The sequence below is a fragment of the Ylistrum balloti genome, unplaced genomic scaffold, assembly GCF_031769215.1.
Source record: "Ylistrum balloti isolate Yb309-2 unplaced genomic scaffold, AGI_CSIRO_Ybal_v1 Utg371066, whole genome shotgun sequence".
NCBI classification, from domain to species: Eukaryota; Metazoa; Mollusca; class Bivalvia; order Pectinida; family Pectinidae; genus Ylistrum; species Ylistrum balloti.
In genome coordinates, this window is record NW_026782589.1 from 234,131 (window position 1) to 249,678 (window position 15,548).

Below are 15,548 nucleotides of genomic sequence, written 5' to 3' on the forward strand. Positions count from 1 at the left end.
CTGATGTCAGTATGACCTAACAGAAAACTCTGACGTCCCAATTTATTAAGCTTAAATGTTACAGCTACAAAGCACCAGCACAGTGTCAACATTGTAATTAGGAAATGAGCAGCAGTGTAAGAGAAAAGGTATTATTCCCTCAACAAGATGTTAGACCTGAACCATCAGAAAAAGATTCTTATGTCTCCAAACTTGATTCATTTTTCCTGTCCTAACAGGATGGAGGATTAAAACATTACCATGATAAAACCTTTTTCAAATCTGTTCAAGATTAAATCAGTACATTTAAAAGTCATGTGTATTATCACTTTTTTCACAAAGGATTGAAAATCATTCACAAAACGCATCCAGTAAAAACACAGAGAGACAAAAACCAGCTCTAGAACAATAACACGGAGCTGTCCTGTTTCTCTTGTTGTTTTTTTGTTCATCTTCAGAATTTTTCCTAATATGTGCATTGTTCACCGAAGTCTCTATCACAGAAATGCTTCAATATGTCTCTCACAAATCCTCAAAGAACTGGACTCTAGCCTGTGTGGTCGTGGCTTTAGCCTAAAACAAAAACAAGCAAAAATTAAATAGAAACACTTTTTGTATAGTTTTGTATTCAACATTAGTATCTATTCCTTTACACCTGGAGAGCTGCCCTTATCACTTTTGGTTTTGTCATCTCACTCTCCCTTACTCTATTAGTACTCATAACACACTTTCTTGATGAGAATATTTATAAAGAAAAGTTTTGGTTTTTTTCTTCAGTTGAATTATTGATTTTAAAGGTTGTGCAGGTAGCAGTGTTTTGTATCCTCATTCAACTTGTAACTTCTTTTTAGACTAGTAAGTGAACAGGAGTGTATAAATATATATTAGTTCCACTATTATGTCTATAATATGTACCTAAAAAAGTAACCATATTCCTTACCATTCTTAGGGTGGAGTACTTTGTATCCCCACGACGAATCTTCTCATCATGCTGTCTGTCCAATTCCGTCTCATTCTCCTCCACTTTTAGTACTTCTATCTCCGTTTTTAATTCCTTCAGTTGTTCCTGGAGGTGTTTGGATTTCTCCATGTATTCCTCCCTATAAATACAAACAAACTCAGTCTCGTGTTGTCCAGCAAGCTGAAGGCCAACATGTCACTCAAGAAACAAGCACAAGATATAATCGATTATTTGACAGGCAGACTAAGATTTAGGGATCTTCAACATGTACTGATGTAAATTCTCACCTTCCTTTCTCTATCTACTGATGTAAATTCTCACCTTCCTTTCTCTATCTCTACTGATGTAAATTCTCACCTTCCTTTCTCTACCTCTACTGATGTAAATTCTCACCTTCCTTTCTCTATCTCTACTGATGTAATTTCTCACCTTCATTACTCTATCTCTACTGATGTAAATTCTCACCTTCCTTTCTCTATCTACTGATGTAATTTCTCACCTTCCTTTCTCTATCTCTACTGATGTGAATTCTCACCTTCATTTCTCTATCTCTACTGATGTGAATTCTCACCTTCCTTTCTCTATCTCTACTGATGTAAATTCTCACCTTCCTTTCTCTATCTCTACTGATGTAATTTCTCACCTTCCTTTCTATATCTCTACTGATGTAAATTTCTCTACTTTCTTTCTCCTTTGTTGTAAATTCTCACCTTTCTTTCTAGATCTACTTTGGTAAATTCTCACCTTTTTTCAGTATATCCACTGAGCTAAATTCTTACCTTCTTTCAGTATATCCACTGAGCTAAATTCTCACCTTCCTTTCTCTTTCTCCTCTGTTGTAAATTCTCACCTTTCTTTCTAGATCTACTTTGGTAAATTCTCACCTTCTTTCAGTATATCCACTGAGCTAACTTCTTACCTTTCTTTCTAGATCTACTTTGGTGAACTTTCACCTTCTTTCAGTATATCCACTGAGCTAAATTCCTACCTTTCCTTCTCGATCTCTATAGACAACTGGTCCATGTCCCCTGCTCCCAACAGGTCACAGCTCGCCTCCGGGACTGTCTCCTGTAAATCGTCCATGGTTGGCTCTTCTAGCTGTAGTTCTGCTAGATCTGATGGTAAACTGTGCAGTCCATACATAGCCTGTTGCTGGAAACAAAAACAATTCATTACATATAAAAAAAGTCACTAGGACACAAAACATATTAATATATACACAAACATGTTTTGTGAACACTAAACATAAACAAACAGGACAGCCATGTCCCTTAACCATCATCTGACAATCGACAAAAGGATGGACAAATCACAGAATATGCTGATGGTGGCCTGACAAATCAGGTGAATTCAAATTCTGAACATTCCTTGTAAGTATCAGAAACTCATAAATGGTAGGTTCTGTTGCAACATCACTTGACAAATTGACTACCATGGTTACCATGTTGAAGTTTTGATCAGACTGAAAAATAATAACAAATCTAGTACAGAATGACTATGTGACTACATTCACTGTTAAGATGTTATGAAATTCTGAGAAGTTCAGGCTATTTGTTTTAACCTGTTGATATATATTTTGTACGTAAATTAGTTTAGTACTGAGTAACTTTCATGTTTGATATCATTGTACCATCGATGGAAAAGCAAAGTATCATTGGGTGTAGAACGAAACAAATGGGACAACCCAATTTCTGAATATGAAGCCACCTGTGACTTGGACTCTTCCAATTAACCTCTCGCGACAGTCGAGTGTTTGTAAAATGCCGATGTCTGCACAGTATTTTTTCACCTGGCTCCACCCACAATCGATCTAGACTTGGCTCTGCCAATCAGAGAGCTTGTTGCATAAATTTAAGGAATTCGATTGGTGAAGTACTTCAATACAATACTATCAATACTTTGTTCAGTACTACAGTACTTGAAACGTTCACACCTTCCCTTCATCGGTAGTAAGAAAGAGTAGCATTTTAAAGCAAAACATTGTCTAATTTCCCATTTTGGTGCCCCATCCTGAAGTCGCCAGGGATTTGCCAACCCATGCTGAAATTAAACATAAACAACTGTCCAAATCTATACAAACACAAGTGTTTTGCATACTTCTAGCTTAATTCTAGTAACTAGGGGCTTTAAAAAATTTATTCAAACAGAATCATTTGAAATTTCTCTTGCTTTATTAACCTGAAGTGTACAAAGTTACCATTTTAATCTACCTACCGTATATGGAGATACCCTGGCTACTTCCATCAACTTTTCCTTGGCTGATTGCTCATTCATCTTGGCCTGAACTAGGTCAATCTTCAGCTGTTCTGCTTCAAGAGCTCTATAACGAAACATAAGAAATAAAATCAAGAAATGACAGTAACAGAGACACACAAAGATGTTTTAATTCTTTACTTTATTCAGAAACTGACAAGGAGTAGTGATGGTGTGTAATTAATTCACCTCCTTTCTGAGTCTTCCAGAATCTTCGTGGCGATCATCTCTGCCTCTCGAGCACGGTACTCCATTATCATACGTTCCTCTTCATTCTGGTTTTCACAAAACAAGTTATCCTTAACAGTTACCTTTTTAAAATGTATGTATTACTTAAAGGTCTATTAAAAATTGAAATTAAGATAAAGATTGCCAAAATTATATAAATCAGATATGAGAATGTAAAAAGTCTTCAAGAGCAACAGAGATATTCAAGAATTGCTTTTTGTTCATCAATACACTGTAGTTCTAGGAACCTCGAAAACAGCTGTTCTAGAAACCCCCAACTGTTCTTGAAACTCTTATAAACAGTTCTAGAAACCTCAAAACAGATCCAGAAATCTCACAACAGTTCTAGAAATCACACTACACTTCTTGAAACCCCACAACAGATCTAGAAACCCTCACAACAATTCTAGAAATTCCCCAAGCAGTTCCTCAAACACCTATAACAGTTGTAGAAACTTTTAACGGTTCTAGAAACGACAATCCTGGAAACCCCCAAACAATTCCAGAAATACCAAATTTCTGATTGATGACCCATACTTTCATCTCCTTGAGTTTCATCCTATGAATCTCGCCTTCTGTCTCCGAGGCTTTCTGGGCCAGCAGAACCGCCTCCTCTTCAGCTATCTGAGCCTTCTCCGCTAACAACTCTGTTGTTTCCTCTGACCGTCGCTACAATCATGTATAAATAATGTTAATATGAACAACCAGTTATCTTCTTTGTTTTCAACAGATTCCACATACAAATGCCAACACATTACAACTATGAAAAACAATCATACCTTTGATCAAATACTTTTTGAGACAATCATATTTTACTAAATAATAAATTCAAAATTCCTATTTCTTGTCCGGCAATCAGAACATTTGATTTAGCAACAACAATTTTTATCAGCTAATCAGAACAGATGTTTCTGCAGCATGGGATATATAATCAGCCAATCAGAACACATGTTTCAGCAGCATGGGATGTAATCAGCCAATCAGAACACATGTTTCAGCAGCATGGGATGTAATCAGCCAATCAGAACACATATTTCAGTAGCATTGGACATAATCAGCCAAACAGATGAAACATACCAATGATTCCTGTGCAGCTCGGACTTCCTCTTGTAACATTTGAAGTCGTTTCTCAAGTTCCTCTTTCTCCTTGAGGGCCTCCTCCTTGAGCTGTTTTTCCTTTGCTAATCTGGCCCTATCCAGCTAGATTACAGAAATATTCTCTCTGACTTCTAACAACGTTTATTACATTTACGTGTATAGGACAATTTTAGATGACATTTGTATATCTCATCATTGACAACAGCAGGTCTAACCTTATCTGGCTGTGATTTCTAACTGTTACGTTAGTGACTACCTAAGCATGATTATAAATAGATAAACATACATATGTATGTGGAACACACAGATGACATATCACTCTCAGTTAAACATATACCAGATGTTTCACATAACCCCTGATCATTAGCACAAGAATATCAAGTAAATAACACAGTGTTTATTTGATAGGTAATACATCTACAGAAACAAAAACATATCCAAAAAAACTGATATAGACATTGTCTGTGGTCTTATCTGTCAACATGCTGTTTTTATTTGTAATGCATTGTTTATTTCAAATTATAAGTATGTAAACTATATCATCAATAAAATACTTTGTATTGAATTTAAGAAAAAATTCCTGAGAGACAAACAGCCAATAAGATGTTTCCTGGGAGACAAACAGCCAATAAGATGTTTCCTGGGAGACAAACAGCCAATAAGATGTTTTATGTTCAGACTTGTCATTACTTATATAATTACCTGTTTGCGTATTTTTTCCTCCCTAGCATTAGTTTTCATCTGTTGAATTTCCATGGAATCAGGTTTTCGTCGTCTTGTAAATAATTCATGGTTTCCTATACAGAGCTCTAATATCTATTGAAGGAAATCAAGCATCCAGCTGTTTAAGTGTTACAGTATATGACCTAGTTAAGACTAGTCTTATGTTAAGTGAAAACTTTAACTCAACTTCTAAGTAACAGTCTAGACTTTAATACCAAGTTAAAAGATCTACTGATGCTACATTGTATACTACAAAGTATATCTATTCAAGTTTATCAGGTATAAGTTTTTTATTCTTGCTCAGTAGCAAAAATAGCTAGTTTTCTTCTATCACAAACATAAAACACTGAAAATCATAATACACCAATAGCTGCTCTAAGATATATGTAAAGACATATAGTCATAGATATGTATTATGTAAAGACATAAAGTCACAGATATGTATTATGTAAAGACATATAGTCACAGATATGCATTATGTGAAGACATAGAGTCACAGATATGCATTATGTAAAGACATATAGTCACAGATATGTATTATGTAAAGACATATAGTCACAGACATGTATTATGTAAAGACATATAGTCACAGATACGTATTATGTAAAGACATATAGTCACAGATACGTATTATGTAAAGACATATAGTCACAGATATGTATTATGTAAAGACATATAGTCACAGATATGTATTATGTAAAGACATATAGTCACAGATACGTATTATGTAAAGACATATAGTCACAGATATGTATTATATAAAGACATATAGTCACAGATATGTATTATGTAAAGACATATAGTCGCAGATATGTATTATGTTAAGACATATAGTCGCAGATACGTATTATGTAAAGACATATAGTCGCAGATACGTATTATGTAAAGACATATAGTCACAGATATGTATTATGTAAAGACATATAGTCACAGATATGTATTATGTAAAGACATATAGTCACAGATATGTATTATGTAAAGTCATATAGTCACAGATACGTATTATGTAAAGACATATAGTCACAGATACGTATTATGTAAAGACATATAGTCACAGATATGTCTTATGTGAAGACATAGTCAGAGATACCTGGTATGATATGAAATTTAGACTAAATAGTTCAAAGAAACTGGTCTGAACCCCTTACCAGCAATCAATTTAAGACATCAGAATTATATAATGATAAACAAATCACTGATAACTTCAGTTGTTTACATTCTAAATTGCATGTTGTTCATATAATTAATTTGGTATACTCGTATAACGGGGTAATATCTCATGTCGAACACATCCTTACCAACTTATTAATTCGTAGTTTAGGTGGTTTGAACACAAAATCTGGGGATTTCTTCTCAACAGGCTTTATCACAAACTATAACAGAAATAAAAAATGTCTTCAATACAAAATTCTTTGATAAAAGATGTTAGTGCATAAGGTGTGAGTATAAAATCCAGTCACCATCAAACTAATGACAAATTCTCCTGTCACCATCAAACTTATGTGACAAATTCTCCTGTCACCATTAAACCAATGTGACAAATTCTCCAGTCACCATCAAACTAATGTGACAAATTCTCCAGTCACCATCAAACTAATGTGACAAATTCTCCTGTCACCATCAAACTAATGTGACACATTCTCCTGTCACCATCAAACCAATGTGACAAATTCTCCAGTCACCATCAAACTAATGTGACAAATTCTCCTGTCACCATCAAACTAATGTGACAAATTCTCCAGTCACCATCAAACTAATGTGACAAATTCTCCTGTCACCATCAAACTAATGTGACAAATTCTCCCTTTACTATCAATCTTGTGATAAGAAATCTTCCATGAAAAATTCACAAATGACAAAATACTGAGCAACAAACTCACTGCCACTGTGTGCCATTAAATTAAATCAAAGAATGGAAAATTGTAAAAAAAACATTTCATGCATGAGTAAATGATACTCAGTCTTCTTACTCTTTTGTCTTTAAAAGAAATATTCTTGATCTCGTTCCAGGGAAACGTGATCTTTGGAGACAGTTTATTGTTGGACTCGTACACATTCAGACCTAGGGCATCTACTCCTAACCACAGATCTGTATTCTTCTTGTTCTAAAATAAAATGATACATATTATTACATATAATGACTAACAATATACAATGTATTTCACATATAATGACTTTGTCTAACAATATGACTTTGTCTAACAATATACAATGTATTTCACAGATAATGACTTTGTCTAACAATATACAATGTATTTCACATATAATGCCTTTGTCTAACAATATACAATGTATTTCACATATAATGACTTTGTCTAACAATATACAATGTATTTCACATATAATGACTTTGTCTAACAATATACAATGTATTTCACATATAATGACTTTGTCTAACAATATACAATGTATTTCACATATAATGACTTTGTCTAACAATATACAATGTATTTAGTAAGATTATCTTACCAATTTCATGGTGACACATGGTCCAAAAAAGTTTTAAAAAGTTTTCTCAGGGTCTTGTGATAAATAATATTTTGTAAAATTAAACTGAATTGATATGATCTTTCACTAACTTTCAAATTATCACCTACCGTGTATGAATCAAAGGTCATATGTCAAATTGGTCACCAATAGTGTTCAGACATTTCAAAATGATGTACTGGTAACTTCATAATTTGTAATTGAAATGTAACTTTTTCATACAGATACTCGTCCTTTAGGTATCATTTGATACCTAGAATTTTGAAGAATAAATCAAGTCATGTATGGTTATTCAAGTTTTTGAGCAATTTTATACTTAGATTCTCACCTCAATTTGAAAATAATTTACACCATACATTTCAAGATCTTGAGCAATTTTCAGGTATTCCATTTCAGCTTCATCTCTAAAATGAAATAAAAACTTCAGTTCTAGAAAAAAAAGGGCTACTCCAACATCTAAAATTTAAAACAACAAATTTTCACATAAAAAATTTGAACTTTTTAATATCCAGTATCAGAAAAAATGAGTGATTTATCATTCTTAATGACATCTATCTCACCTAGACATCCCTCTGTGGTCAGCATACCACTCCTTAATTCTCTCTTCCCACATCTGAGGGGTCATCTGGTACTGGTCAATAACACGCTGGGGCAGCAAATCCTCACTGGCCAGTGTCCCGATTTTGTAAGTTGATGTATCATAATCCCCATACTGTAAAATAAATTGATGAGAATTTACTCCAATACTGTGATATTTCAAAGCACTGAACCTTGACACCATACTTAAATGTACCCAGATTATGAACCTTGACCCCATACTGTGATATAACAAGATGATGAACTTTGATCTCCCCCACCTCTCTCCCAAAGTGTGTGATATAACAAGATGTTATACATTGATCCCAATACCGTGATTTAATAAGATATTATATCTTGACTCCCATACTTTAAAATGACAAACCCTGATTATGAGTAGAAACTAAGTTGTAAAATAACCAGTAGATTGAATGTTTAACATATAGGTGGTATGTCTGAACTTTTATTTAAATAAACAGAAATCTAACAAAACCCAAAATTCAAAATGAAATCAGTTTGTCTGAAAATAGCACCTTATTACTTATAGCAGTGATATCAACATGTTATGCATTGAAGGTGAATACACACAAGTCCAATAAGCTAACAAATATGGTTCCAGTGAATATCACTGACCAACAGATTCCAAGTCCTGTTGTGAAAAACAAACCTTAATTGAATATTAAAAGCAAAATATAAGTATACACCAGTTCACATTGATAACAAAATAGATTTACAGTAACCATTGTTAGAATTAAAATATCATGCAGTTTTTCATCACTTTAAGCTAAATAAAACTTTGAGTTAATCTGTATATTGTAACATTGTCATTCAAAATGTATGTGGCTTTAATGTGATGGGTCCCTATTTTTGTATCTGCATTTTTTTAGGATCAGGTAAAAGTATCTTCGTTGTATTGTCATGTATTTTATAAGGAATTAGAGCCCTTGAACAACCAGGTGTGTTTGATGTGTAAATACTGCCTTTTGTTTGTTGTAGGATTCACAAGAACAAAGAGCACCAGAAGGTGTCACACGAGTTGTTTTCCTCTATTAAGACATTAATCACTGGTAACAGTTCCATCACAATAAACAGAAAATAAATCAGGAAGGATCAATCTCAACAGGCTAGAGGCGGGTTCTTCAATACTTTTGGTTTCGCCCTTTATGTTGGACTTCTTCAGTACGAGGTCAGAGGTCCTGAAGAAGCCCGACAAAAAGGGCAAAACCAATAGACATACTACCTAATAAAAGATTGAAGAACCCACCTCTAGCCTGTTGAAATTAATCCTACCTCTCACTCCTCCTAATTAATCAACTGTATACCCTCAGGTATCCAAGTGAAAGGTGTAGAACTCATTGATTCACTGCCTATATAGAAACAGAAAAGTTGGCTCTACTTCTGATATATTAAAGAAAATAGAGAACATAGAGTTACACTTTGAAGCTAGAAGTAAATATATGAAGGCATGTTTTATTCCTTCCATAAATAGTCAAAATCTCAGTTGACACAACTTAAAATCATTTGTGTGTTTTGAAAAAAAAAATTCTATACATGTACAGCTAAAATGTACCAATAACATGCCACTGATATCAGTAAAGTTGTCTCCCTTGCACAAACCTTTGCCTGAACGGCGTAAGACGCTAAAAGAACAGAGGCTTCTGGTGGGCAGTATATATCCATATTAATGATCGACTGCTTCACTTGCAGAAAGAAAAGATGCTGTGTTATCTCTTGGATCAACTCCTCAGACACATCCTCTGGGAAAAATTTGGCCAGGAACAAGAAAGGCACAGGTGTTTCCTTAGGGACATCTTGATCCAAAACCTACAACATACAATGTATTACATAGGTTAACAAAAAAAATTAAAAAAGAGAGAGAGAGATTTTCATGCAAAGTCACCTATTGTTTTTAGAGGCTAGAGCACTTAAATCATAATTCTATTGTTCAGCAATGAAAGCTTATAATTTACAAATGAGCAACAGATCTATTTCAGGGTTTTCCATAAGAGCCGGTCACCAGCCAATTTGACCGGCTACTTTGATCATTTGGCCGCCTACACCAATCCAGTTCCATAATAATCTTCCGTACACGACTACACGTACATGGCAGGCTAGCCTCCTACTTTCACTACACAGCCTACTACTAACAAAATTATGGAAAACCCTGTATTTCATATGATTTTTTTTTTTTTTTTTGTGGAGTGAGGGGTTTCCATAATATATAGCTATTTCTAAATCTGGTATACATATCTTTTTTCAATATTTGTAAATTTCTTTAACAACAGCTTAATAACTCTTTTCGTCTCTTGATATTTATGCATCAGATAATATGGTAAAATATGTAATATGTAAATATGTAAATTAGTTCATGAATACAAAATACACTCAACAGAAATCATAATACCTGTCTTTTATTATCTATCAAATCAAAATATCAATAGGTAACCAAAACATGAAAAAATGATTAACAACTGAAAGTCCTGCAACATAGAGGTACATATACCACTACAAAGATATATAACAGACAGAGCTAATGTTACAACGATATGCGGAAGGGCTTACCTTTTTATCAAATTTAAGCCAGGAAATGTATCCCTTTGAATCAATAAACTGCAATCCAAAATACCAAGTCTCTCTCAATCCTATGGTACGACATACCAGCTCAAACAAATCTTTCCCCGTCGCTTTGTGCTAAGAAAATGAAAAGATTAAAAAGTTACCTTCTGACAAACAGTCCGACAAGTTTACTACAACCTCATGTTAAAGGTGACTTTAGACTTCATTCAGTTAATTAAAATACATCACTCTAATTTGCCACAGATGATAACCCTACCACGCATATAAAGTGTAATACAATAATTACTGTTCCAAATATTTCCTCTCATTTCCCCAACAACTTCACTTTCCACAGGGCTCTCGCACCCCATTTTGGGACTGGGGCTCAGGGCCCTTAGAATTGGGGAAAAAAGCAACGTTTTCCTTAGAATTGGGAAAACTTGAGGTCTAAATTAGGAAAAAAGATACTATTTTGCGTTGTTCCATATTTACAATGGCCATCACTATTCAGAATTTCTCCAGGCTTGTGTTTGTAATCAACCTAGTATTTAAGTCAATTTACCGAGTCTACTTTCTGGTAAGTTTACAGACACAATTCTAAGAGAAATTCCACATGATGGAGGCCATTGTAAACATGATGGAAAATAAATTTAAAATATATAGGGAGGAATTCTGACTACTGTCCGCATCTAAGACAGCAATAAAATCAAAGATTATTGGTTGGAGCCCTTCAAACTAATTAATTACATGTATAAAATGTAAATCATGACATAGTGATTGAAATAAAATATATATAGACAATTTTAATTGATATGGATACAGCATTCAAACATTTCATTTCTAGTATGATGTATAAAGACAAAGAGCAAAACACATTTCTGCTGAGAATCGAACCCTGGCCTCTGGTGTGATAATTCAGCAAGCTCCGTCAGCTGAGCGAGAGAGAGAGAGAGATTATTTAAAACTACATATACCATGTACAGACCTCACTGACCGATTCTGGATCCTTTCTATAACGGTAATGACGTCGTCGCTTATTTTATATGAATCGTTATCTGATATCTATATATTCTTACCGACACATATGACCACCACCATTCTAATAGCCTGACAAAGTATCATAAAAGTGTGCCATCCAGTTTTTATGAAACCATTTGATCAGGTGCTATGACTATGATGAGAGTTACCTCAATATTTGAAAATTCCAGTTCAGCATCCATAGTAGTTACCCGAACCGAGAAACTCTTGGAGCTTCCCGATTGGGTCGCAGCCTTTCTCATGTTTACGAAAGGCATCGCGCGGTGTTTATATTACTCTTGAGAAGAAGAGACTTCAAAATATTGGCATGTTCACATATTGGATACAATGATCTCTCAAGCCATCGAACCCTTTACATATACCTCCTGTTTGTTGCACCGAAAAAAGTTTCAATGGAAATATAGACATTGGTGTCTCTGTGAAATTTAAACTTAGTATCACTAATGCATTTGTACTACAAAGTCAAACGTTCATGTGATACTACTCTTTGGTCTGCCTAATTCCATCACAAATATTGTGTATAGTAAGGGAACGCCAAGAGTTGCGAGTCAATCATTATTATGTTTAACATTCAGCAGATTGATGATGTATATAATTGCTGATAGCAATATGTGGTCTGAATGTATTCAATCTCAAAGGTACATCCACTTTAAAGAGATCTGACATTTTGTTTTACGTATGTGCTTGATGGGAATACCAAAAAAGATCTGCATATCTTTGAGAAAAAATATATTAGTTATTGTATTTTGATAAGAAGTTCATCAAAATGTATTATTTAGTTATCACCTTAAAGAGAATTTCAATAAAACTAAGCCGATATAATTAATCCCGTCCATAAAAGCTCATTGATGGGAATCAAAGTAACTCCTCAAGTACTTGAAGCAGTGAAGGGAGATAACTCTTTCAGTACTAGGAGCAATGGTCGGCTGCTCTCAGCGATCTTGCAAAACAATACGGAAAGTGGGGAATCTTGCATGAAATCATATTTATTATTTCCAGCAATAAATAAGATATATGTAAATGTGTCGATGCGTTTGTATATTAGACATTTTGGCATACTTTACTACAAGACACACATACCATACTAGACTTCTATCCATTTTTGTCGTTATAGAACACAATATACCGAATGTTGGACCACTTAGTGAATGTAATTTCAAGGTTCTATTGAGTCACTCTGACACACTTCCGAGTGAGATTTGCTACATATTTAAAAGCTTTTGTGATTTTAATTTATTACATTCAAGATATAAAACAACCCTGGCATTTTGATTTGACAGGGGGTAAGTAAGGTGTTATTTTTGTATTTAATTCTTGCCTTTTCCATTGTGATACAGGCGGCATTTCAAATACCTGGGAATATGGTACATATTATCTTTATTAAATAATATCTATAATAAATGTAACACCTGAAGAAATGTAGAAAAGACTAGTATTGAACCAGGATATAGGTCGGACCATTCTATGCCATTATTATCTATAATAAATGTAACACCTGAAGATGGCCGTTTGGCCTGAAAACGTTAGCGGAATACATTTGTCATGTTGATTTTATTGTTTTCAAAAACATACAATGTATATATATATATATACTCTCTAGTTGATAAAAATTTTAGCTTTTCCATAACAGGATTTATATATTTCTGTCACAGTCATAAATGTGAACTGTAAACTGTAAATGTTTGGAAATGTCACTTTCTACATCTGTGCATTCCTTAATCAAGCCAGTCTTCAGTTAAAAAGGTTGAACTCACGATTTTTTTATTTAAAGGTACTGTCCAGTAAGTGATATAAAATTATTTTTAGAACAGCCGTAACAGAAACAACAAACAACGTATGTTTACATTGATATTTTAATATGCGACTGAAACATTCGTGATTATTACCAGAAAGTATGCATTGCTATGATTAATTTGCTCCATTCATAAAATGTTGAAAACAAATTCCGAAGTGACAAGATAGTGCCAACACAAATCAAGTAAAACTGTTCCTAAAAATTATTGAATAATATCACAAAATATCCAGGACGGATTTCCAATACATGCAAACATGTGCGATGATACTAAATTTACAAAAAAACCTGTTAATACAAGGGTGTAGCAAACCTGATTTTAATCGCTTCTCTTTTGTATAGATGTTTCACTTGAGAAAATTAGCATGAGCTCTTTTGTGACCCGATCGAAATGCTTTGATATACATATAATACATAACGTATTGTTAAGTTGGTTTGTAAAAATCAGGAATTGCTCTTTAATTTTTTTTTAATACTACATAAACAATCAATAGTGTTGATATACCATACATAGTATTCTGACTACACATGGATTGATACTCGATGATAAGTCTTACCGATTGTCCGTAAATCGGTTCAATAGGAGAAATTTCCATAGCTGATTCAATCTACTCACGTGTACCTTCTGGTCGCAGTCGCTTGAAGCTTGATTATATATATAGTTAACCAGTCGTTACTGAAAACAAGAGGCCTATAGGGCATGTATCACTCACAGGGATTTGGCACAAATTCTTGACCCATGGTCAATACATATCTAATATAGTGACTACAATACATGTGTATGGACTGTGGGTTAGGAATTTGTGGCAAATCCCCGTGATATAGCTCACCTGGTTTAGTTTGCTGAAATTGATTTATTTTAAAAGGGTAGAGTATTTATAACATTTTATTGGTGGGTGGGTTAGGTCAGCTAAAATATAAATAGATTGTTTCCATTTATAAGGACTTTCAAAGCAATATTTTGTTCTAAAAACATCAATCTGACATGTCTCAACAAACACACAGCTAAACAGTTCATATTTGTATAATTCCACTCATCAGTGAACTTGAACCAAGTATCAAACAAACAGCTTAATGGTTCATATTTGAAACATTCCACTATCCAGTGGTGAACTTGAACCAAGCATCAAACACACAGCTAAATAGTTCATATTTGTAACATTCCACTCATCAGTGGTGAACTTGAACCAAGCATCAAACACACAGCTAAATAGTTCATATTTGTAACATTCCACTCATCAGTGGTGAACTTGAACCAAGCATCAAACACACAGCTAAATAGTTCATATTTGTAACATTCCACTCATCAGTGGTGAACTTGAACCAAGCATCAAGCACCAGAGTCCTAAATTCGATAAAAATACAAATATGCATGCTCAAAACCCACTACAACATGTACATCTATTTGTTATTTAATAACCAATATCAAACCTATGGAATGTTAAAATGAACTCACATACAATGTAGTTCGTGGCTTCCTTGTTTTACAAAAGGTTCAATAAGCAATACTAAAGTAAGCACAATGTGTTAATTAATTTCAAAGAGTGAAAGCCCCAGGTTGTGTATTTAGTCTGTACATGGAAAAATTTGGTGACCTTTTCAAAGTTAGTGACAGGTGCGGCATCTTGAAGGTGAACTCTCAAATATGTTTCATTATATTGATATATTTATTACAGTTTTCGACCGTAATGGATGCTCTCTTTTTAAGATAGAAATGATCGCATATATTTGAGAGCTCAGTTTCAAGCACCTTCACTGACCACCAGTTTTAACTGTTCCACATACAGGCTTAAATATGGAAATATATACCCCTGGTGTTGACATACAAACTGTCATTCAAAGCACTATGTATACTAT

The 15,548-nt window shown here is 33.9% G+C and overlaps 1 protein-coding gene across 1 annotated transcript; it reads right to left on the reverse strand.

Annotated features, from left to right (window-relative positions):
- Window positions 1-285: 285 nt before the first annotated feature.
- LOC132560480 (merlin-like) lies at window positions 286-12,162 on the reverse strand. Its single transcript, XM_060225142.1, has 15 exons — window positions 12,049-12,162; window positions 10,868-10,996; window positions 9,923-10,129; window positions 8,290-8,441; window positions 8,058-8,133; window positions 7,213-7,347; window positions 6,541-6,615; window positions 5,222-5,335; window positions 4,499-4,621; window positions 3,959-4,090; window positions 3,383-3,468; window positions 3,155-3,260; window positions 1,929-2,092; window positions 920-1,079; window positions 286-552 (listed from the first exon to the last, which is right to left on the reverse strand). Exons 1-15 carry the CDS (start codon window positions 12,154-12,156, stop codon window positions 502-504), a joined length of 1,818 nt encoding a protein of 605 aa, XP_060081125.1. The 5' UTR covers window positions 12,157-12,162; the 3' UTR covers window positions 286-501.
- Window positions 12,163-15,548: the final 3,386 nt, after the last annotated feature.